This window comes from Phaethon aethereus (genome assembly GCF_964289735.1).
Source record: "Phaethon aethereus genome assembly, chromosome: 17".
Taxonomy (NCBI): domain Eukaryota; kingdom Metazoa; phylum Chordata; class Aves; order Phaethontiformes; family Phaethontidae; genus Phaethon; species Phaethon aethereus.
This window is the reverse complement of record NC_138593.1, coordinates 1,632,713-1,657,770: the sequence shown is the minus strand read 5'-3', so window position 1 is coordinate 1,657,770 and position 25,058 is coordinate 1,632,713. Positions and strand designations below refer to the sequence as shown.

At 47.6% G+C, this 25,058-nt stretch overlaps 1 protein-coding gene across 1 annotated transcript; it reads left to right on the top strand.

Annotated features, from left to right (window-relative positions):
- Positions 1-516: 516 nt before the first annotated feature.
- On the top strand, positions 517-22,293 carry MYO1H (myosin IH; the record flags this gene model as incomplete). Its single annotated transcript, XM_082007718.1, has 31 exons — positions 517-669; positions 1,780-1,895; positions 2,868-3,066; positions 3,665-3,745; positions 4,184-4,363; positions 5,514-5,612; positions 5,953-6,066; positions 6,468-6,539; positions 7,193-7,312; positions 7,656-7,723; positions 8,053-8,158; positions 8,699-8,779; positions 10,233-10,324; positions 11,725-11,819; positions 12,048-12,094; positions 12,327-12,407; positions 12,875-12,980; positions 13,232-13,349; positions 13,647-13,760; positions 14,729-14,805; positions 15,352-15,420; positions 16,030-16,114; positions 16,726-16,885; positions 17,453-17,536; positions 17,988-18,081; positions 18,865-18,920; positions 19,448-19,583; positions 20,317-20,384; positions 20,840-20,937; positions 21,926-22,025; positions 22,270-22,293. The coding sequence occupies exons 1-31, from the start codon at positions 544-546 to the stop codon at positions 22,291-22,293; spliced, it is 3,066 nt and encodes a 1,021-aa protein (XP_081863844.1). The 5' UTR covers positions 517-543.
- Positions 22,294-25,058: the final 2,765 nt, after the last annotated feature.

Below are 25,058 nucleotides of genomic sequence, written 5' to 3'. Positions count from 1 at the left end.
AGAGTAGTGTGGTAGGATTAATCTCTTTTTCCCTAAAGGCCAAGTCCAACTGGAGATTCTCCATTTTCGTAGTTGTGTTTTAGCGTTTCGTAGTTCGTAGAAACGAACCGTTTGTCTGATATCCTCCACCGTTAACTTTCAACTTTGTGCTTGCAACTGCTGTGTCTAGAGTGAGTTAATGAGCGTCCCAGATCATAACTGCACCTTCGGACTTAGGTTTGTCTCAAACAACTGTCACGTTAGCGGGGGCTGCCTGGAAACTTTGGTCTTCCTCTCGGATCACAGTAGTGAGTCTCAGGCGTCTTGACTGGAAAGAAGTTGGTGTGCAAACTCTCCTGGTATGAAATTGCCATCTTTGGGGAAGGTGTTAGTAACAGCTTGGATAATAATCTCCTGGCATTACCCATGCCAGGTTGGTTTGACCCCGGGGTACAGGGAAGGACTTGGCTGACCCTTAGGGTCCCTCTCTGCTCTCTCCTAAATCTGTTTGAATAAACCTTTGTGTTGTAGAAAGAAGTGGTGGAAGATAACACTGACGCAAACATGGAAGGGGCTCTGATAGCCCGGGACAGAGTTGGGGTGCAGGACTTTGTGCTCCTGGACTCCCACACCAGTGAGACTGCTTTCCTGAGCAACCTTCGCAAGCGATACCAAGAGAACCTCATCTATGTAAGTGCTGCTCATGTAGCCTGTGGCAGATGAAGTGTCCCTAGGTGTGGTATGCATATATTTCTAAAAATAATCAGTTGTCGCCCACCTAGATGGGATGCAAGCTAAAACTGCAGGAGCAGGAGGCACCATCAATACAGAGAATACTCTCACAGCTTTGGTTTTATCGTGCTCTGAGACAATAAACCTTGTTAGATGTTAGTAGTACCCGGCAGAGTGACCACCCTGTGGCAGTCTGGCTACTTAACTAATGAAAATAACAGTCTCAGCCTGCTCGGAGTTGCCTTACAAAGATCCAAACAATAGGCAGTAGCGTTTCACTTTCCTATTCCCTTGCTATCTTTGAAGGCAAGGCAGTGCTGAACATGGTATGTCACTTATCTGAGAAGTGCCGAGTCCTTCGTGGTGCAAGCTAGGATGACTTCACAGCCGTGTGAAGGACTTCTCAGCAGCCTCAAGGTTATACATTGGCTTACAGGAGTGGCAAGTAGTATCTAAACAGGTCCTTTGCCAAATGAGGACTGATATTTGTCTAACACTAATGGGATGAATTGAAAAGAAAGTAGAACAGGGCATTTTGGTGTGCTGAAAATGTACACAAAGAAAGGAAAATGTAATGTGTCCTGAAATGTGTTATTTGATCACCCTTCACAGTCAAGAAGGAATTTTCTCTGCTGAACAGCTGTCTAAGGAATAGACATACTACCTGGCTTCCTTCACAGCATCAGTTATTGGTCATTTCCAAAGATTTCTATGAAACAGAGTTGGGATAGTAAATGCGTTATTGTGTTAACTTTAAGTAGGAAAAAAAATTCCGTAAGTATCATGAGATATCAAAACCTTATATATAACACGTAAGGCTCTAAGCTTGATTTTTATTGTTCAACTCTTAACTGGGTAGATTTTGCAGAGTTTCATGTTGGCTTTGAAGTAGTGATGCCTCTGGCATTTTCTTGGGTTACTTTTTTTTTTTTCCTTTCATAATGAGTTCTGTACCATCTTTTTCAGTGGTTCTTACATAATATCCTGAAGTACTTGATCCATTTTTGGGAACTGTCATTGTAGTGTTGTAACAGGTTTCCCACCTGTATGCATTCTTTTTGCCTGCAGACATATATTGGTACTCTTCTTGTTTCTGTCAACCCTTACAAAGAGCTGGATATCTACACAGTGGCACAGATGCAGCTTTATCGAGGGGTAAACTTTTTTGAACTGCCACCACATCTGTAAGTAGAACCCTTAGGATTTCAGTTTGTATCGATAAATTGGGTTTTCTCTGTAATGCGGTTTACTAGCGACAAGGATGTGTATCCACAGTCACTAGGGCTGGTGAATTTTGTAGGTAAGGGTGGTGGTTTTTCTCTGTCTTCTAGCTGATTGTGAGAGGAAAAGGGGGGGAAAAAAAGGATTGCAGAAGGGATGTTGGGGAAACTGCAGGGGAAGAGTTATCCTGAAGACTCTAGTCTTCAAGACACTAGTCCAGACTAGTGCTTAGTGTGTTCTGCTCGTTACACACGGCCTAGTCAGACCACTGCCTGACTGTGTCCGTGGGCAAGTCAACATCTTTTCCTTCAGTTGTCCAAAACGCTCTGGTCATGTTGGCTTGTCCTCCGAGGCCTCGTGTCAGTGCAGGCAACCCCAGGACTAGCACAGTGCTCATGCGCAGCCTCCACCTGGACTTCCCAGGCGGGGAAGAAACCTGAACTTCTGAATTCCGAGCTGGAATTTTTTTGATGGCCAGGTGGTTGGGTGGTTGTTCAAGTAGGTTTTTCTTTTTTCTTTTCCTTCCTTCAGTGGCATATTGGTGAAAGCTCCACTGTTGGTTATCTTTGTATCTGCCTATCGGCAAAAGTTGAGATCTTCCCTTGACTGGAACCAAAACTGGCTCCTCTGCTTTGGAAGAGGGAGTCCCTGCTGTGTGTAAACTGAATTCACCAGGAGTACATACAGCCTGGATAAATTCTGCAGCAGCAGTGGGGAAAAAGAACAAGCTCTATCTGTCCCTCACATACAGGCTGCGTTTTCACTATGAGGCTTCGAGTCAGTCTCGTGTTTTGAGCTGTGCTTTCCCATCAAGCCCAATACCTGTAATGTTAGACGGGGAATAAGTATTTCTGAAAAACCTTTGATACTCCACCTCCTGTCGCCATTTCTGACGGACGCTTCTCCTCTGAACGCTTCCCGTGATCCTTGTCCAGATACGCCATAGCTGACAATGCCTACCGGGTGATGTGCAGCGAGTACAACAACCACTTCATCCTCATCTCTGGGGAGAGCGGAGCCGGGAAGACTGAAGCATCCAAGAAGATCTTGCAGTACTACGCAGTAACCTGTCCAACTACAGAGCAGCTCCAGGTCGTCCGTGATCGTCTGCTACTTTCCAATCCCGTTCTGGAGGTAAAAACGAAATAAAGGTACAAAATGCAGAAGAGTTGGCGTAGGTGGCCGCACTCCAGAAGACTTCCATGCAAGTCTACACACCTGCACCAGGGAACGGCCTCCTGTTATACATGACTTTGCGCCGGCATACATAACATAAATAATAACGTACATGTGACCTCTTGGCAGCAAAACCCCTGAAAGAATGCTTGGGATTTAATATTGCTTAATGTTTAGAAATTTAAACTTGAGTTTTGTAGTGGAGGATAGCTGAAACCTGGGAGTGCAAGGAAACTGTGCAGCGTACCACAGTTCCTCACGGCTTCAGCTGTAGGTCTTACAAGAAAGAGCGATAATTTGCTTAGCTGAATTCCACATTAAAGCTAGGGAAATACATTAGCTTAGAATTAGAGAATAATTTAGGTTGGAAAAGACCTTTAAGACTGTTGAGTCCAATACTGCTAAGTCCACCAAGTTTGTATTTCTTTAATCCCACTAAAATCAGTGGTAGGACTCGGCTGATGCAGCAAATCTTTATTTCTGGAGCTTTGCCCTCCCGTGGGTGTCAGGCTCTCAGTAAGATGAGAAGTGACTTAATATATCTGTTTTTCCATAGGCTTTTGGAAACGCAAAAACATTGCGTAATGACAACTCGAGCAGATTTGGGAAATACATGGATATCCAATTTGATTTTAAGGTGAGAACAAACTTAATGGACCGCTATTAAAACAAGCTGTATCAGTGAACCTCCTGGACACTTACCAGGCAGCGCAGGATTTATTAAGACTTACACTGCAGATTTCTGACCCTAGTTTTACAGGCGTTGCATTTTGCAAGTAAAGTGACTAGTTATGCGTCCTGAAAGCTTCCCATATTACTGGCAATACTGCCGGCGCTCAGTAGAAAGCTAATATAAATTGTTGTAAAGCGCAGGTTACGCTAGAAGGACAGCAAACTCTTTAGATACAGCTTGTAGTGTTGTGGGATACTAACTCTTAAACACAAGACGGCAGGTAAGGAACAGCAGAAACGTGCTTCTCCTGACGCCGCTCCTTGTTCCGAGGAGCGGAGGAAGAGCCGTCGCAGTGACGTTATTTATACCTGTTGGTGTTGACCTGACTCTTTGTTCTGCCAGGGAGCTCCAGTGGGAGGGCACATCCTCAGCTACCTAATTGAGAAATCCCGAGTTGTCCATCAAAACCACGGAGAAAGGAATTTCCATATTTTCTACCAGTTACTAGAAGGCGGAGACAAGGATCTCCTTTGCTGGCTTGGGCTGGAGCGCAACCCCCAGAAGTACGCGTATCTCGTTCAGGTCAGCGCGAGCGTGTCCCTCTCTCGGTATCTTACGTCTCAAACTGTGGGGATTGCGCATGCAGCTCTCCTCACGTGTGAAGTGAGCTGCTCGGGGAGCCCGCTGCCTGTCACGGCATGGTGAAACTCGCCGGCAGGTTGGTTGCGAACATACTTGCTCTGGGGTTGTCGCACACCGTCCTACCCTGGGTGCTTTTGTAGAGGAACTGTTCCAGCTGTGATGGCGGCTTATAAGAGGCAATACCTCCCATTGGATCGGCTGATATAGTTGTGGGGACAGAAACAAGCTTTTGGGCAACAAGACTAGGTGACAGCCAGGCCATCGGAGTTTAAAAAAAGTAATTTTCACCAGGTTTCTTATTAATTGTGTATTCCCTGTGTTCTGTGTGTGCGGAATGGCTTACTGCTGCCATCCGTACTGCTACTGTGAGAACATGAACACTCTTAAGCAAGTGTCACCAAACCATTCGATGACCCTGGTCCCTCTGGTATGGTCAAGGCACTTCTTGATTCATTGAGAAGAGTGGTCTGAGCCACCATACAGCGGAGTAGTCTGCAAGTTACACTTTGTGTAAAGGCATCTCCTCTAACACCCCTGTGTCAGGACCTGGTATAAAATGAGTTTCCCAGGTAGGTATGGTTATGCAGTGTACAGCTCACTTGGCGGTAGTGCTCTCTGTTTCATTTCTTCCTTGGTAGTGAAGAATACTTGAGCGCAGCAGATATTATTACCATAAAAATGGAAGATGGCTGTAAGCTCAAGCTCTTCACAAGACTTCACAATACACCTTCAGCCTGATCTAGTTGAAGATGTCCCTGCTCATTGCAGGGGGGTTGGTCTAGATGACCTTTAAAGGTCCCTTCCAACCCAAACTATTCTATGACTTAGCCATTTTATGGTAATCACTATCCAAGCTCAATGACTTAAGTTATTTGAAGCTTAAAGTATAAGCTGAAAGATCTGATCAAATGAGCCACTTTCAGGATTAGCAGGACTGAAATAAACTTGCGACCTGTTGCAGGCTGCATCTGTACAGGCTGAGGAAACTGCAAATGAAAGTAGTATGCCCAGTAGTATGCTGTGTTTGTCGCCGATAACAAAATTGCCTTGCCAATGAATTGTACTAACTGTTCTTTCTTTTACCATACAGGGTCGATGTGCCAAAGTGTTTTCTATTAATGACAAGAATGACTGGAAAATAGTCCGCAAAGCTTTTTCTATCATTGACTTTACTGAAAAAGATATAGAGGTATGCATGTTAAGAGGGACTGGGCCTACCAAAAGGAATTTAACGAAAGACAGCAGTGCACCCCTTACTTAAAAGTGACGGAAACACTCTTGCTTGGGAGAGATATTAAGGATGGAATAGGACATAATTTGGGGGGGGCTGGGGGAAGATGTGCGTGAAGATCTCTATCCCTTGGTACAGCATGATGGCAACTGGTGGTAGCACATCTCTGAAGCAGGTTGTCTGACTCGCCTCCTTCAGCCTAGCCAATATTCCGCTTAGTAGCATGCGTAGGAAAGATTAGACCTGTCCCACAGAGCTGTGGGAACCTGTTTTCTAATGCTGTAACTCTTGTTATTAGCATCTCTTTGGAGTTGTTGCTAGCGTCCTGCACCTCGGGAACATTCAGTTTGAAGAAGACAGCAATGGGCATGCCATCATTCGCGACGGCACGCAGATCAAATGGATTTCAAAGGTATCTTGCTGTTCCCAGATAGCGTCAGTATTAAGACTGTCATGAAGAAAGCCTTAACCTTGCTGTGTTTTCCTCTTAAGGACCAAAAGATCTGTTCCCAAAAGCAGAAGGATAGCTATATAAATACCTAGCTCTTGCTATAATTGATCTTGAATTGTAGGGCCCCTTTTTTCCGTAGCAGAGTGACAGCATGCTTGGATGAGTGTCAGCATCTCTCTGAAACTTCCTTGCTTACCGTTGCTCGAAGATGAGTACACCCGAGATCTATCAAGGCTGGCATCCCCCCGAAATGAATGGGGATGGACGGGGGGGGGCTTATGCCCTATCGATCACACAATACTGCTTATTTAAGCACTCTCCTGCTGGCCCTGCTCTGAGTGCAGGTATTTCTTTCTCCGCAGCTGCTGGGTACGCACTTGTCCATCCTGCAGGAAGCCCTCACCCATCGGAAGATCGAAGCCAGATCCGAAGAGGTATCGAGGAGGCAGCGGGGAGCCACGCGGGCTAGCGGTGGTGGCGGAGGAGGAGCTCTGTTCTTAGCAGCGTTACAGTAAAACCAGATCACTCCGGCTGTCTCTCTCCTCCATATAATATTCCTCCTCCAGCCTGAGACGTTAAACTAAAACATACTCCTGGTATTGGAGTTTTACTGCAGAACAAGGTAGTAACTCTTAAAAAAGCTAGGAACGGGGACTTGTGTTTGAGCCGAATGATCTCCTTTTGTTCAGTCCCTGGAGGGCTTCGTGGGAGACTGGGCTGCATAAACAAAGAAAAGCACGACTAAAAACCGTTCTTTGGGCGGTTTGTACCAAAATTAATAAAATAAAATTTGTACCAAATTTAATAAAAGTAAAAGGAAGACATAATACTTCTCCCCACTTGTCTAAATTAGTGCTCCCATAAAAGTAGTAACAGAATCCTGCTGACTTGTGTCCATACACCAGACTGAAGTCACTCTGACGGTAAATAAAGCTGTAGGCAGCCACAGTTCAGGTGGGCTGAGCGCTGTGCTGTGGTATGCGACAGTATGGCTGCTTCTCCAAGCCACAAGGGTGAACCGGCTTTGCCGACGCTTGCTCTGACCGTCTGTGGTGCTTATCTCTGGCATGTTTTTATTTCTTTTTAGGTCCTAAGCCCACTGAACGTGGATCTGGCATTCTATGCTCGGGACGCAGTAGCAAAGGCAATTTACGGACGAACTTTCACTTGGCTAGTCAACAAAATTAACGGCTCTCTAGCCAACAAGGTTGGTTTCTGGTCTGGCGTCCTCCGAGACACTGTGTGCTCCTAACGTGCTGAGCAGCATTTCTCTCGTGAGGCCCTACAGCACTCGTCACCGAACCTCTTGGTAATTGATCTAGGGGCATCCCACAGCAGTGAGCTGGAAAACCGCGTAGTTAGGTGTGGAAGGTGGCATGTTAAATAGTTCTGGCAGTTCACTACCTGCTTTAAACTGGCTGCTCCATTGGCACGCGACGCGAATGTCTCAAAGAGAAGGATTAAAATTTAGGGGGAAGAAACAACACGAAACATGGAGGGAAGAAGCATCAGCTGAAGCAGCGGTTACAGAGCAATGGTGTCTTTAACAGGATTCAACTCGGAAAACGGTTATCGGCCTGCTGGATATCTATGGTTTTGAAGTGCTGGACACAAACAGGTAACGGCTCTTCCTGAGGTTTGGGGTGGCCCGTCCTCATGCTAGTGGGGGCATGTGCTGAAGCCCTTGAGCGTGCCCTTACCCCAGCAAGGCAAGCTAGAGGTGGCCGCGAAATCGGAGCGCGCTGGGTCAGCAGAACCCCCCGGGGAGAGCTTCAGCTTGGTCCGCTTGCCTGGATTTGAGCGCTCGGTACAACAGTGTGGGAGGAATGTGTGGGCTTGATCTGTGTAGAAGTGGGTTGTTTGGCTTGAAGATAATAGGTGGTGGTGGGAGAAGTGAAACTGTCCGTGAAATAAATAAAAACTAACGCTCACTTAACCACTCTGAAGCTTTGAGCAGTTCTGCATTAATTACTGCAATGAGAAGCTCCAGCAACTGTTGATTGAGATGACCTTGAAAGCAGAGCAGGAGGAATACGAACAGGAAGGAATAGAGGTAACTTTCTATTTCCCTCCTCCCTTTTTTCTTTGAACTGCCATTCCACTGAATGCTTTTGATCATCAACGAAGGCAGCATCCTGCTTTTTTCTTTTTTTTTTTCTTTGCGTTGTTCAGGTGGGAAGTATCAGATGGCCATGGGTCTCGTTCTGTAATCCTTTTGCAGTGTAATTTAGCCTAGACTTAATTTGCATCCTTTAAGAAAGGAGTAGGACCTTCCCTGACACTCAGAAGGTCAGCAGTGACAACGTCCCTGGAGAAATGAGGAACTCCAGCGGTGTAAGACCCCGGAAGATGGAGTGCATTTAATGTAGAGAATAAGAGGATGGCTGGACTGCTGAAAGCAGGAAGGCTGCAGTGTGGGGTGATGGATCACTGTGCTGTCACTTTTCCCCAGCAGCTCAGTCGGTCCTAACTCGCTACGTTGACCTTCAGTGGGATTGGAGCCTGGCTCCAAAGAACTTAAAAATTGCAAAGAAAAGATCTTCTAAAACTGTTCTTCCTTTCTTTTTTTTTTTTTTTTTTTCCCCTCTTCCAGTGGGAACCAATTCCATATTTTAACAACAAGATCATCTGTGACTTGGTTGAGCAGAAGCATAAAGGAATAATCTCCATTCTGGTAAGAAGAGAGTTTGTGCTACTCAGATTAAAATGCCTGCCTGTACCCTGCTTTAAGGTCCTTAATCATATTTTTTTTCCTCTGATTACGTGATGGGTTGCATTGTTCAGAATGTCAACAAATAGACCTTGTAAACAAAGACCCGGAAGATCAATGTGGAGGATGTGCTTGCTAGAGAGCTGTGGGTTTCGGAGGCAGTATGCTGCTTCCACAGCATCTCTGAGTGCTTGAGAAGGAAGACGTAGGCCGTTCTCCCCGCTTCTTGCCGGGAGACACGGAGGAGTAGAAGGAAGGTACCTGTAGCAACCTGGCTGGCTACAGTCAGCAACAGCGATGGGACCCAGGCTTCTTCCGAGTACCGTTAGGGAGCCTGCGGAACAGCAGGACTGCTTCTCTATAGCTGCCTGAAGCCAGAAGTCCAGGCTCTTGTAAGGGTGAAAGTGGCCGGTTTATTCCCTCGGTCTGCTTACGTGACTTGATGTCTGATGCGTCAGAAGGGCTCAGCTAGGAGACGAAGCTGAGAGCTGCCTCCCTCCTCCTGAGCTGCAGGTCTCCCTCTTGTTTCCTTGCCCTTTAGTCGCTACTGCTCCTTAAAATACTGATCTGAAGAAGATCCTCTTCGTGCCTTCGGAGGGATGGCAGGAGAGATGGGAGAGGCTGAAGGCAGGTCCCTCCAGAGCCTTTAACAAGGAGCTTGTTCTGCAGTGCTGAGTAATGTTTTTCACGTCAGTTGAAGTGTGCAGCTCCACAGGGACGAGTCTGAGCACACAAGCTAACTACCATGATGATACTCTCTTGAATGCAAACCCTGATTATTAAGAAATCAAGTAATCTTCCTGTAGAGACTTGTAGTTGAATTGTCCCTTGCCACCATCTCTGACATGTCGGCAAAGCTGAGAATTTTTATCACCTCGGTACAGGAGGCAAAGGATTAGTACATGGTAATCCAGAGACGGTGCTGCTGAAGCTCAGCATTGGCTTCACCTTGCAACGGATTGCTCCTTCAAGCAGGGCTTTTCTACGCACAGTACAACTGGGGGAGCAGGAAGAGTTGTGTTTCTTGGGTTAGAACAAAGTATTCTGTAAGTTTGTCTTCCCTCTCCAACTCGGTGATTCATCCAGACCAAGAGTCCTTTGGGTCTTTCCGGATTTTGGTGTCTGATGATGTCATCTTTCTCACTGTTTAAATGAACTACAGATAATAAAGGATGAGGCACGGCATTGCCAAATTCAGAAGAAAAAGCTGGATTTTACTTAACTCGATTTAGCTTGACAGTTCTACCCAAAACAGATAACAAAGCTCTAAATTTAAGAAGGAAATTGCTTGTATAAAATAGGACTCATCTCATTGTAAGCAAGCTCTTTGGCCTTGCATAACAAAGCTGTACTAAATGTTAGTGAGAAAGGAGTAGTCTGTTCAGAGCAGCGTTTTATCTGGTGTCTGCTGTTCCAGGATGAAGAATGCTTACGACCTGGTGAAGCGACTGATTTGAGCTTCTTGGAAAAGCTGGAAGAGAAAGTAGGAGATCATGCCCACTTCGTGACGTACGCATTTACACTCTGTATCTTATCACAGAGGAAAGTCTTCCCATCTCTTACCCATAACAGAGTATTGGGGAGGGAACAATTTTTGCTTTGTACCAAAGAAAATCAAGCTGCCCAACCACCGTCTAACGTTGTGATGTGCTACGCTGGTAGAGTATGACCTGGGATGTTGGGGAGGTGGTGGTGGGGATTCCTGTCCCTTCACTAGTGTGTTGCTGATCTTTGAGTCTGGTTTCATTCCACGGTAGAATTAGGGACTAAAGATTAGATGGCTTTGACACACGATTTTAGCCCATGAAGGCTCAATGGCTTTGGCCATAGATGGCTTTGTCCCCCATTGACTCCATGGAAAGCTGAAGATATTGTGAAGAGGAGCCTAATGCCCTTAGGCTTTGAGGGGTACAAAAATATTTAAGTTCCACCTTGCTGTGTGTGAGCTTTGAGTATGAAGAGGAAAGAAACATGCTCCTGCTCAGATCTCCCAGACGAGTGGCATTTTGTAGCACTTTCGGGTTCAGTTCTGGTGGCAGATGAACACGTTGGCGCTGGGCTGTTCTGGCAGTCCCCAGCAGAAGCCTACCCAAAGGCTTTGACAAGTCATCAATTCAGAGTCATGCTGCTGAATTGTCACCATTTCTACATCTTTAAAGCTCATCACAGCCAAGTGGAATATTTGTAGCCAACTTCCTTGTCACCACAATGTGCCTTGATACTGTTCTGCTTGATGAAAAGCTTTAAATAGAAGTGCTAGAGCTACTTAAACAGGATCTGTACTTGGCAATGCTCTTGGAAGGGAACTTTGATGTACTACTGTGCTGTAGTGGCACACAACTCTGCTGTTAGTGACTGCTTACAAAGCTGAAACCTAAACTTTTAAGTTGCTCTTTTTTTTTTAACACCCTTCCCCCTTCCCCTCCCCCCACCAAACCCTTGCTTTCTAAAATGTTCCTACTATTCTTGAAAATTTTGAATCCTCCTTTGTATTTGCTCTAAGGCAAAATATCTCAAACAATTCTTCCCCCCCGGTTTCATTTTGAAATTGAGGAAGCTGGTAATATTTTCCTCATGTAGGTGATGACAATGTGTTTAAATGAATGTTATGGGGAAAAAAATCTTGATACTTCTGGAAAGGGTGATCATTGCCACGTTGCCATGGATAGGTCGCAGATATTCTGAGGAGTTTACAGTAGCTGACTCCCATTCTCTGCTGCTAGCTGTTCACAATGGACAGGTATATGATAACTTGACTATGGGTCGTGACTATGTAGTTAGAGCCATGTCTGTAGGAACAAATATTAGACTTCCAGCCACTTTTTGTGCGGGTGACTTTCTACAAGCTGAGGAAATCTCTCTGCTGCTTTTCTCTTGGTGGTTTGTTTGTGGTTCTTTTTTCCCCGCAGTCGCAAGCTTGCAGACCAGAAAACGCGGAAAGGCATTGACTGGGTGGATTTCCGCCTCCTTCACTACGCAGGAGAAGTCACTTACTGTGCTGTCGGTGAGTGTGGACAAAGTGCCAGGCTAGAAGTTACCTGAGCTTTTAAGCCAACGTGGCAGATGATAACTTGACGGGAAGATGAATTACAAAATCTGTGCCCTCTGAAGGTACTGTTACTTGGAAGTCTTAAACGTGAAAGCAGTGAGAATTTTGAGGACATAAATGTCCAGATTTTGTGCTAAAGTGTGTAGCCTCCAAAAGAATTAAAGCTTTTTTCATTTTCTTCAGGATTTCTGGAGAAGAATAATGATCTACTGTACAGAAACCTGAAAGAGGTAAGAAGAAAAAAGGGATGCTGTTCTCGTAAGTTACCTCGCTTGACGCAGAAGAGTTTTGCAGAAGATGTGTTTCATCTCTGTAGCAAACAAGAACATACATTTCTCCTTAGCGATGTTCTTCAGGCACCGACATGCATGTCCTTACGGCCGTGCTGCTCGAGCTTAGAAGCGTCACGGTGGGAATAGTGTGGCTGCTAAGCAAAGCAGCTTTTCACTCCTCCTGTTGCAGGTCCTGTGCAGCTCTAAAAACGGCATCATTAGAGACTGCTTTTTACTCTCGGAACTAGACAACAGGAGGCGACCAGAGACTGTGAGTTTCACCTTTAGTCTTAACGCCAAATATAAACTCGACTTCTGAAGTCTTGATTTAGCCACTGATCCTGTCCTTAGTCCCAAATTCAGTGGGTTTTCTTTGCTGGTGTTACAGCCCTGCTAGCTTCCTGGTGGCTGCACGGTGGTGCCGCTGAGACAGCCGCTAGCAAAGTGACATTGGTGTTATTAATGCACCCTTCTAAAACGAGCCCTGTGCCTAGCACCCAACAGTAGTTCGCTTCCGAAGGGCTGCCTTGCATGTCCAGCTGCATGGCAGGGCTTCAAATATTCCGGCCAAGCCCCTCGTCCAGGTAGCTTACAACTGACTGCACTTCAAAGGCTTTGTGGTACCAACGCGTATGTCAGCCTTTCACTTACAGTTTTGACGGGCACAGGGGATGAGGTGATTTCAATCACTGCAGCGATGAGTTCCAAAGGTAAGAAGTTCTTTCAATGTTGTCTTAGGTTGCAACCCAGTTCAAAAACAGTCTGATGAGTCTTATGGAAATCCTGATGTCCAAGGAGCCTTCTTATGTCCGATGCATTAAACCGAATGAGAACAAGGAGCCTGGTAAGGCATTGGGCTGAACCCGCAGTTGAGATAAAGGAATGAAGTGAGGGACACTTTCACATCTAGCTAGGTACAGCACATATATATGCTCTGTGTGTGTGTGTTTATATACAAAAATTGTAGTTAAGCAGGCAGCAAAGTCATCACCTTGAGTAATTGTGGATTTGATTCCTCCCTTTGTCCCAATACATGGACAAGTGAGGGAGCTTCCACAGACAGGACTTACCAGTGAATGTGTGTCCTCACTACAGGGAAGTTTGACGATTATCTGATCCAACATCAGGTGAAATACCTGGGCCTGATGGAGCACTTGCGGGTGAGACGAGCCGGCTTCGCGTATCGGCGGAAGTATGAACTCTTCTTGCAAAGGCAAGTGGAACCGTTTTGCCCTCTATCCAGGTCAACCCGCCCTCCCACAAGGGCTTCAGAGCAAGGGTTGTTTAAATGCCAAGTCCCAGAGATAGGAGACGTGGAGGGGTCTGTCAGCAGACACTTTTCTGCATCAAAGATAACCTTTGTATGTGTCTTTTTGTCTGTATCCGTTCTGATCTGCTTTGCCATCTTCTGCCTTGAATAAAGCAGCAGGAATCTGGGAGGGAGAGTTTCAGGAAGGAGTTCCTCAAACATCAAATCATTTGCATTGATGTCTTGCTCTTACTCTTCCAGGTATAAATCCCTCTGTCCGGCTACCTGGCCACACTGGCATGGGCCAGCAGCTGAGGGAGTGGAGAGGCTCATCAAGCATATTGGTTACAAGCCTGAGGAATACAAATTAGGAAGGTAAACTTCCTTTCTCTGGCTTTGATCTCCGTGGGCCAGCTGCATGGTGCTTGCTATATTTGATCCTCTGTCCTGTCTGTGGCTGCAAACCACCATGTGGCCCTTCCATGGTGTGAACAGATCCCTTTAGCCTGGCTCTTGCTTGACCATGTGAACTGGGTGGACCTGCCTGGGCCCGCAAACCTGATGGCTCCTGATTAATGGCTTCTTTAAAACAGACCAAAATAACCTCACCCCAAAGGTATACAATGCACAGGAGCAAGGAGAAGGATTTAAAAGCCCAGATGCGTGAATTTCCTCTTTATTTTTACCTTTCTATTTCCATGGAAGCTTGAATCCAGCCTAGTTTCTCCCATCTTTGGGTTAGGGGAGATGGGCTGCCTTGTTTCAGCTCCAGGTCTCCCTGCTTGCTTGGGCAGCCCAAGGCAACTTGCCTGTCTTAGGCCTGGGTTCTTTTTTTAACTGATGTTTGCAACCACTCCTGAGTGACAACCTTGTCCTCCCTGCCGAAGACAAGGCATGGGGCAAGGCAGGGCACTCTGATGTCATCTTCAACTGATGGCTATCAGAATCCACGAATTAATGTCTAGGACAGTAGCTAAGACAAGGAAAACTCTTTTCACTGGATTTCGGCTGCTTGTCCTGAGCTTCACAGCTCCTGGGAAACTTGCAGGGATCCCAGCGTTGAGAATCAGAAGTCATGTGAAGGCAGAGGACTCCGCACTGCACCTTTGCAGGGCGGCTGGGACCTTGTGCAGTAACTGGTGTTTTGCTTCCTTCCCTCTCCCTGCTGCCCTTTGCCAAGCCCTTTGCACCCTTTCGGGAGGCGCCAGCTCAAAAAGCGAAGAGTGGTTATGGAAGGAGAGGTGACTGGTCGGCCTTGCAGCTAGCTGGCGGGCTCTCAGCCTGCTTAGGGCAGCTGAAATGGTGGCTCACTGTGACTAAGCTCTTCGTGGTCTCTTTTTCAGAACCAAAATATTCATTCGTTTCCCAAAGACTCTGTTCGCTACTGAAGATGCGTTTGAAGCCAGAAAGCACCTGTTAGGTATGATTCCAGTTCCCCTTATCTGCATATAGACTAAGCAGCAGATGTGTTTCTGGGCTCCAGGCTCACGGAGCAGATGTACCATGGTGAGAGCCGAGGCCCCGGGTCTGTATAGCTCTGGAGAGCCCAGGGAAAACTTAGTAATCCAGGGTGGGGAGGAACCACTAGCTCTATTGCTTGAGTTCTGGATACACATCTCCTTTAGAGCTCCTCGGCCCTACGAGTAACTGTTGGTCCATGCCTAGATGCCATAAGTACCTTGGGACTGGTCTACCACCGGTCTCGTCCTAGGGTTACCTGTTTGTACCTGCCTGAAATGCATAAATGCGTGGGGCTGCCGAAGGGCACGTCTACCGACGCAGGCTACTTCTGGTCCCGTTGGTGTTTTGGCACCTTTGTTCCTCGGCTGGTTGTGCAGACCCTCCAGCGCCTTGGCACGTGGTGTCTGGTCGCTGGGGGCGCAGCTCCCGGATGCCGTGATCCTGGAGATAGGAGCAATGTCTCTGCTTTTTCTTTTTTTTTTTTTTTTTTTTTTTTTTTTGCCAGTTTCAAGACTACAGGCCAGATATAAAGGATGCCTTGGAAAGAGGGAGTACAAGAAGAAGAGGCAGGCAGGTACGGGCTCCGGAATCGAGGATGCTCTTCTTAAGGCTACGCTTTCCAGTAGGAGTTGTGGCTTTGGGAGGTCACGAATCCATGTTGCTGCAGACAGGACTGTGGGTGTTGGGATCGGGTGCAGGCGACAGCTGTATGAAGAGCGTTCACAGAGGTGCCTTGAGTTCTGTTGAGCTCCTTGGACCATGTGCTGCTCCTGGTGTCACCCAGGCATTGGCTGTGCCAGCAGCCCTGCAGCGGCAGCACCCTCTGCTGTGCGTGTGGGGATGTTTTGGGGTACCGAGGAATTGGGCCTTAGCTGCTGGGGAGATGGACCCTCTGATCGCAGCGGGCAGGCTGATCAATAATGCTGCAGGCTCCAAGGCTGGCTTTCTGAGATGAGCCGCTTGCTGCGTGCAGCACATCCCTGCCTTGGTGTTGAGCTCTACAGGGCAGGTGGTGCCGGACCAGTGATCGTGGAGAAGAAAATGTTCTAAACTTCTTACTCTAAAGATCAGCTGATGGGAAGAGCTGCAGAAAAGCCAGTTATAACTTCTGCTATGCGAATTTAAAGGATGGTATCGCACAGGACCTCTGATACTAATGCAAAGGCCCGATCAATTCTTGCAGCTATCAAGCTGGAGGCGTGTTGGCGAGGAGTGCTGGCACGGAAGGAGGCCAAGAAGAGGACGTGGGCAGTTCAGATAATCAGGAAGTAACTATCAGTGTGTGGTGGTCGTGGGGAGCGTTGTGGGTGGCGGGTCACAGCCTGGTGATGGCCTCTGGACGGTGAGTCCAGGGTACTGACAGTACAGTGGGTCAAAACCATCTCCTTCACACCCATTTCTAAGCGATCGTTGTAGTTGGGAGGACAGTTGCCAGATGGGGTTGATCACCTGAAATGCCTGTAACCTCTTCATGGATTCTCTGACTGGCACAAATTCCTGTTGCTCTGCTCGTTTACACTGGAACAGAAGATATCCAGACAATCCTTTGCATGCCTGCCCATTCTCTTACATATAGTCCTCTCTCTCCACTCCCTGAAACCCCGCTCCTGAATACTGCATTAGAAGTAGAGCTGATCTTCCTTTCTAACTCCAAAGCACTGTATTTTGGTCAACAGAACTTTTTTGGGGGGGCGGGGGGGGAAGTCAATATTTGGAATATTATAAAGCTTAAGGTTTCCATTGCTGTAACACAGGTGACAGTGTACCTGAGTTACCGTCGATGACCTGTTAGCCTGTTGTGTGCCTTCGGTGACTTGCCTCTCATTTCCATTGATTTCTGAAGGTAACATATAAGTTGTGGTTTGGGTATTTTCTGTAGATTCATAAATGGCTTCATCAATCGGAAAAAACCCCTTTGCCCAGAGAACATCGAATTTGTGCAGCTTGTGCAGTACAACTACTTGATGAAGCTGAGAGACCACGTTCCAAAAAACGTCTTGGACAAGAGCTGGCTCCAACCTCCTTCCATCCTGGAAGAGGTGAGGGTTGCTGCAGGCTTCGGGAGAGGTGAAGATGGCTTCTGCTCTGTGGTCACTGGTGTGCACGCTTCATGTAGGAAAAGAGCAGTCATCTCCTGCTAGCTTGTCCTCTGTTCAGGCATGATGGCAGAGCCTTTGGAAGACCCCTTGGAGCTCCTCTGTGTTTGGGGGAGGGTGGGAGCGGGAGGAACGTCGCTGTTTGTTCTCCAAGGGAAAGAAGCTCGGGGGAAGGTACGGTGAAGAGCAGTGCCGATGGTACGCTACGTGCGCCGTGCCGCAGTCTCGTCCGGGGGTGACGGATGGGGTTTGCTGCTTTTAGTACCTGCTAAGGACTCAGCTGCTTGGTGTTCCGCGTCCTTCGGCCGCTGCTGGGCATTAGCCCTTCTCTGGCAGCAAAGCTCTTCCGTAGGTGGGGTCGGGGCTGCGGGAGCTCAAATGGAGGTGTGACTAGGTGTCAAAAACCTCTTGCACCAGGCAGTATTCGTTAGGACTGCAGAATGAGCTGTTTGCACAACTTCACCACTTTTTTTTTTTTTTTTTTTTTTTTTTTTTTTTTTTTTAATGTAGACGTCTGAGATGCTACAGAAAATCTGCGTTAGGAACCTAGTAAGGAAATACTGCCGAGGTGTTACCGCTGAGAGGAAAGTGCAGGTAATTAATATGTGGAATGCAAAGGTGCGAGTTGATCACGTGCGCACAGCGTGTTTTATCTGCTCTCTGTGAACCGCCTGAAACGCAGGAGGCACCTTCTGACAGACCCCGCTCCTCTCGCTGAACACACGCTCCCGAGGGGGGTGTTTCGGTGGCCCCTGCGACGCACGGTGCGGTTCTCCTGCAGGCACGTGGGTCTTAATCTGACCGCCTTGAAACTGCGCTTCGCCTAACTAGACAAGACCCAGAAATAAGAAAAATCTGTAGGACTGTTTAGTCCCTGCCCCCCCGTATTTGGCGTAAGGCAGGAATAACCCGAAGGCGTTGGAAGAAACGCAGCAGCGCACAAGTGGAAGGATGACGTTGCGCAGTAATGGTGCCCGTGTTGTAACTGCTGCTGTCGCTGACGGCGAAGCTCTAAGAGAGTAAAGGCTGTTCCTTCTCAAAACAGTTACAGCAAAAAGCGGTAGCAAGCGCTGTTTTCGGAGGGAAGAAGGTGGGCTACCCGCAGAGCATAAACCAGCCCTTCGTGGACACCCGACTAAGTGAGTACACAACAACAACCCCCCGAAGGGCCCGGCCGTGTCCTCCTTGCTCAGGAAACCTCTGTTTGACAAAACAGGTTCAGTTTCCCAGAGAGATTCCCATCCGGCCGAGGCAGCATCACCCGCTGCGCTTAGGCCCCAGCGTTTGAAGCCCCCGGCCCCGCCACGTCCGGCGGCGCTAGGCTGGGGGTACCTGGAGTCCCCCTCGGGACAGCGAGCCGTAAACCCAGGCAAAGCCCGCGGCAGGCTGGGTGGGACCGGGACCCACCCTGGCCGCGCCGGGTGGAGGGGGGATGGTGCAGTGCAGCCTCGCCAGCTGTGGGGATCCAGCCCTAAGGACGGGAGCTGCTGGGAAGGAGAGGTGTGACTCTTGGGAATCCACGTAGACGGGGTTAGACGCAGAAAAGGCGTGAGAAGAAAGCCCAGGTGCACGGGCAGGGCGAGGGACCGGGGAGACTGGGGAGGGGGCGGTGGCGTGTGGATGAAATGCTGGGGCCGTGACTTGGAGGCTCCCTTCGGCTGGAGCACCGTGCGGAAGGAGTGACGCTCTGGGTGGTTCTGGGCACGAACCGAGGACGGACCCAACGCCTGGCGTGAATTCCTTGTCAGGCACAAGAGTCACTGAAACGGGCTTAGGAGCAGCTGGAAGTGAACACCCTTAGTTTAGAAGGGAATGTGCCCAGGGGACGAGGACTAATGGGATGAAGACAATTAATGCAGCTCTCTGGGCGCGGTGGCCGTCTGTCGCCTGCACTCAGTTCGTCTTTCTGGTTTGCTCCTCAGAAGAGAACGATGTAAACCCCAAAGTACTGCAGCTCATCCACGGTGAGAAGATCAAGGTAAGGGAAGGGCAGCTGGAGCTCAGCAGCCCTCGAACCAGCCTCGCTGGAGTCCCGGAGCTGGTCGGTCACACAGACTAGGCGAGCCGTGACGCCTGAGGCTGTCTTGCAGCCATGCCTATGTGGCAGGGCAGACTGATGAATAGCAGCGTAGCAAGTATTCCCTCGCTTTTAAATTGGAGACACATCTCAAAATGCACCTAGACAAAAAATATTTAAGCTTTTATTGAAAAGGCATCTTAAAAAGCATCGCTATTTGGGCTGTAATGAGCAGGAGAAGTGCCAGCACGCTGCACTTCCCGTGGTTACGGCATAGAGGGCACAGGTAAACCATCCTTCCCAAAGCATGATCCTGCCATCTGCATTTCCAAGGATAGAGAAACCAGATCGTTATAAGCAGAGGTTGGCAGCGGCTGCTGCGAGCCGGGACCTGCAGCTCCACGGCGCAGCGCTGCTCCTTGCCGAACTGCGCCCAGCGCAGGACCCCGCGGCAGCGAGAAACGCTGATACCAACTCGTCATTTTCAGTATGTGACCCCCGTGATAAAATACGACAGGAACGGGTTCAAAGCACGAGACCGGCTGCTTGTTCTGACCCAGTCCTCGGCGTATGTGGTGGAAATGGCCAAGATCAAGCAGAAAATAGACTACGCCACTCTGAAAGGTAACGGTGGAAGTTGGTGTGGGACTTGCCTTTCTGCCAGGGACCCTGGGGGTGGAAAGATGAACTTCTGAAACTTGGTCTTTCAAAGAGATTTGAAGCAATGGTCTACCTGAGAGCACTCTCTTCCTGGGGGATGGCTAAAGGGTCTGTGTGTCAGCATGCAGTTTCTTGAAGTATAAATTATGAGTAAGAGGTCACAGTTCTCTGAAATACTTACATACAGGAGGAAATCACTTTCTGCTGAAATAGAGGGGAAGGGAAGACAAAACAAAACGAATCAAAATACTTTCCTACCCCATTTTGTAGGTATTTTTTAATCCTGCCATTTTCTGAACTACAGTCCAGGGGTAGAATATGTACTTTCTCCCTTCTCTCTTTCCGTGCTACCTTTGTTTTGGTAAGGTACGGAGCAAAACGACTGTGTTTAAATAACCACTCTTGGCACCGAGTTAGAGACAAGTGGATGACAGATAAAGGAGCCTTCAGAAGGGATTTTGAAAAGTTAGAATTCTTCAAAGCGATAGCTTCGTTGCATTTTGCTCTGAGCAGGGGGAGAGACTTTCTTCTCAGGGACAGAGCTCCCCTTCAGGAACGTGACTTCCTTCTGTAATCAAGTCAGGGCTGGAGTTGCTGCCCCTGTGGGAACAGCACCCGAATGCTGGGAAGGTGATGACGGTGGTGTGGAACTGTCTTTGGTAGTTGTTTTTCTCTAATTCTTGGATTTCTTTGGAAGGTATTTCCACCAGTAACCTGGGCGATGGGATTGTTGTCATTCATGTTCCCGAGGACAACAAACAGAAGGTAGAAAATCATAACGTAGCTACTGCGAGCGCGTGGGCAGAAGGGAGGTCTTGGAGCTGATGCTTCACGTATCTTCCTATGAAATCCTGGGATTACACAATTACTGATGTTTACTAATTCTGTAATCAGCCACACCTTCGCATCCTTGCTGTCTCACCATGAAAGCTTTCACTTTCCTTTTTTTAGAGCCCAAATCGCTATAAATCCTCAATAGTCCCTGGGAAGGATGCTTAGCAAACCAACCTTGTACGTGACTGCTGTAATTGCTGCGTAGTTATCGGTCGCTTCTGCACAGCGGTCGCTGCTCCAGCATTAGAAAGGAGTTTCTCTGAATGCACAACTACTGCGTGGCTTACGTGCGGGGGCGATGCCAGACGACTTTATGCCTCTTTTTTGTTGTTGTTTTTTGGGGGTGTTTTTTTGGTGGTGGTGGTGGTGTTGTTTTTTGTTTCCAGGGGGATGTGATACTTCAGTGTGAGCATATCTTTGAGACCGTCACTAAACTCTGCATGCTGGCCAATAAGCAAAACCTCGTTAAAGTTGTGCAGGGAAGGTAAGGAAGGAAGTTGAATGGGTAGTATTCTGCAGGCTGTATTTTATGGAAGAAGCTGCTTCAAAAACTTTTAGGCCTGGACTACTTAGGTCAAAACTGTTAACATCATCCCAGCAGACAGTGCCTTAAGCTGATCAGGTCTGTTGCAGTAGCACGGTTGTTTTCACGGCTTCCTTTCCTAGGCACTGGGAAACAAGATGGGATGCACTGGAACAAGAAAATATATTAAAAATCATTACAACCTTTTTCCCACACTAAAGAAGCTTGCTTCCATGATGGTTGTGGCTGCGCCTTGCTAGGTGTGCTGCTCTGCTCTAAGAGCTGCCCATGACCCATCTGCCTAAACCCAAACTTCTTTATAGGTGATGGTACTTTAAACCCACTTTTTTTTCACGTTGATGAGACCTGGGCACAAGGTTGTGGGTTTAGTGGTTTCACAACAGATCTTATTAGCACCAGCTCTGAGGAAAGCCTGCTGGGCTGAGCCTGTGGGTCACTTCAGGATAAATGCTCCCCTCCCTACAAGATTGAGAAGGCCCCGAAATGTGATTGCTGAGCACAGGAACCTTCTCAGTCACGCCACCAAGCTAATGGCAGGTGGATGCAGTCTGTCTCTCAAATCTCTACATGAATTGAAACTGGCATATAAAACCCGTACTTCTGCTCCAGCTTTTCTCTCTGGCCTTTGCATTTCAATTGTAATTAGATTCTGTGTGTTCAGTGGTTTTCTCCAGGTCAGATCTGCTTATCTTCTAGTGCTTAATTGCACCAGGAAAATTCAAATGCCCGGGCCAGGCAGGCATGCTCCATTCATCAAACCCTTCTGGGTTGTGTGGTATAATGCAATTGTTTAGGAAATTTACCCAAGCTGAAGGGCTCTGATCTTTTAATCTAACGAGATTTGCCAAGGGAACAGAAATAAAGGGGGCTTAGTGTAAAGCCTATTGCGAGGAAAGCATCTGATGTGTAATTCTGCCTGTATTTGCAGTCTTCAGTTTCACGTTGGCTCTGGGAAGGAAGGGACAATGGTGTTCACCACTGGGCAGGAGCCTCAGGTCTTTAAAGCCAAAAATGGACAACTAACAGTGGTAAGGCCTCATCTAAGCACCGTGAATATGGTTTAGGACCGTTACCTGACAGAAGAATTACGTGCTGGGGTGTAACACCCTCGAGGCACTGGTTAGCTGTCCTTGCAGCCCGGAGATGAAGGGAGCTGTCTTGATATGCCAGTTGTTAAACAGAAGCAACACAACCTTTCTTGCCACAGACAGGACGCCTCGGTGATGTAACATTTGTACTTTATTTAATGACTCCTTCCTCTTCTTGTCCCAGGTGTCAACCCAGGCAAAGTCTTGATGAGAAACAGTTCCCGTTCCTGCTCGCTGTCTCGGCTGGGAGCAGAGAGGAGCCTGCAGGACAAGACCAGCACTTGCATCTCCCCTGGAACCTTTGATGCCATAGGGCTGCTGTGATTTGAGTTTGCTTGCATCTTTTAGGCTCTTTTTAATAGCTTTAAACTATTCAACTATAGCTAAATAAATTCCATTATGTTGCTGTAACACTCCAGTGAGTGCAGATGCTTGTTACATACTGTCACAGGGAAGTATTTAAACGAAAAGTAAAATGTCTGTCTCTGTGCTCTCAGGAAGAGCCAAGAGCTCTCACCACTCAGGAAGGATTAAGATAGAAGTAAAAAGGCTTCTCTAGCTGTACTTTGGGTCACTACTCACCAGGAGAACTGCATCAAGTGCAGATCAATGAAGTTAACTCTGCTCTGAAAACACCTTTTCTCTCAGGCAGACTGGCAAAGCCTTTAAACCCAGCAGCTCATCCTTTGGCATATACAGAGATAGTTAAAGGTAGCAGCTAAGGCTGGCACTGATCTGTTTGAGTTGGTGCATCAGCATCTGAAGCTGCTCATCTGGGAATCTCCATAAGCTCCTTGCTTGTCTGCTCTGACGGGGGCAGGGAGGGGAGATCTTTCCTTTTAGACTAACACTGGTTCTCCCTGTGCAATGAGACTAAGGCAGTAGAATCAAAACTGTAACAGAAGACCAAAAGGCACCCTCTTACAGAGGGATGTGCTGGCTTGGTGCAATCCAGTTCAGAAGTCTCCTGCTGCTGTAGAACCTTCCTCTCCATCCATGGAGCTGGACTCACTCAAGAGGGTGCCAGGCACTGCTGTTCCCGATGTGTATTGGGGCAGCTAAAAGGGGAGGGGGGTGGAAGACAGGACTTCCCTCTGCTCCCTCCTGCTTGGAAGCTGCAGCTGTACTGCCATGTTCTGTGTTCATAGTGCTTACTCTGCTGCCTCATGTTGAGGCAAACTTGTGTAGCTCCAGCTTGCTTTGGCTAGGCTGAAACTACAGCCTGAAGATCCTTGACTTGCTGCCTTTAAATCCTGGGGGCTGCAGAGTCCTGTGAGCCATGTTGCTGGTGACTCTGTACCAGCAGCACAGCTGGGAGGAGGGTGATGTCTGGTATTTCTTCCTGAACGTTCCTTCCAGCTCCATGGACCATGAGGAGAGCACGCTTCAAACAAGTAATGAAGTGACTAGCATGTAAATATGAAATATCTTCTAATTTATTGTGTTACATTTAAAAAAAAAAAGTACATATTGCAAACACCAACATACACTGAAATCCAGCTTTAAGCTTTTTTTGTGCATAAGTATAAAGTGGGAGGGAATGATTGTACAGAACAGATGAATTTGCTGCTACTGCCCATGAAATGGAACAACTCCATTAAGATTGAAAGGTCCTACCTACCCTTTGCTCTATGGTAAGATGGAATTGGAGCCTTCCACCAGGGCTCTGCAGCAGGTCATGATCCAAAACCTGCCTTAGGGAAATACAGGAGCAGCTGCTTTGGTGCTACAGCTACACTGATACAGGTGGGAGTAAACACCCTGTCAGGGCACTGGTGGTCACTCTTGCCTCTACTCTGCAGCTGTAACTGAGTTACAAGCTGCAGATTTTTAGTCCAGCTTTTTTGTATTATGCTGATGGACAAACTCACTTCCACAAGTCAGATTTTATAATCGGCTCTACTCTGCGGTACTGTCACTGCTAGTGTCCATTCTGAGGTGCCAGAGAATCAAAGCAGACAGGTCTGCGCTCCCTGTTAATACAAGGCTGTACTAGATTAGATAATCTGACTTGCTGCCTGTGCCCAGGACAGCTGCCCTGTACCCCATCTTCACCTGAAAGCCGCAGAGGCAAAACCACTTATAGTAAAAAGGCTCAAGAGCTGAAAGCATTTGTGCAACAGCATTAACAAAGTCTCTCTCCACATGCCAAGGACAAATGGCCAGTAGGTAAAGGATGTTCTAACACAACAGCAGCACGTCTTTGTTACACAACTACAGCATGCAGAGGGTTAAGTCAGGAGTGTGCTAAGGCAGAGCCTGCCCATAAACACAGTAACAAAACTGAAGCTTACTCGAACTCTCCTGGAGTGACTTACTAAACCAATAGCTATACAAATCGCTGTACAAAGATTAAAAATAATCATCCCCTGGTTTTTAAGAAGTTAGTTTGCAAAACCTGAAAAAGGAAATCCTGAAGCCAGTTAAGAATCTATTTACAGAGAAGTTAATCACATAGATGTGATCTGTCAGGTGCTTAGCACTGCTGTCAACACACGTCACCTCCTGGAGCTGAACCTGTTCTTGCACCACAGGATGTGACTGGATTTTGTCTGAGCAGCCAGTTCTGGGTTACTGGAGTCTCCCTGGCACTGTATGGGGAAAGCAGGTAGTTCAGCACAGCTGAGGATGAAGCTGGCCTGTCCCTCCTCTCTCACAGGAGAGAGACAGCTCTCTAGCATTAATGAAGCAAGCAGGGTTTGCTGCAGGACTATCAGCATATTCCACAGCAATCGGCTGGTGTTTCCTTTTCACCCGCTGATGGCCAGTAGGAGCACAGTGGGACTGCTGAGACGCGGGAGCTAGTTAGACTGAATGGCTTTACTTTCTTTTAGTGTAGAGTCCAGACCCCTTTAAGGGCAGTAGGTCTGTTTCAGATGCTCAGAACCCCATGAACAGCCCAATAACATGCCAGTAAGTGCCAAAGTACACAGTGCTGGAGAAACAGAGCAATTCAGAGGACTTTCTTTCCAC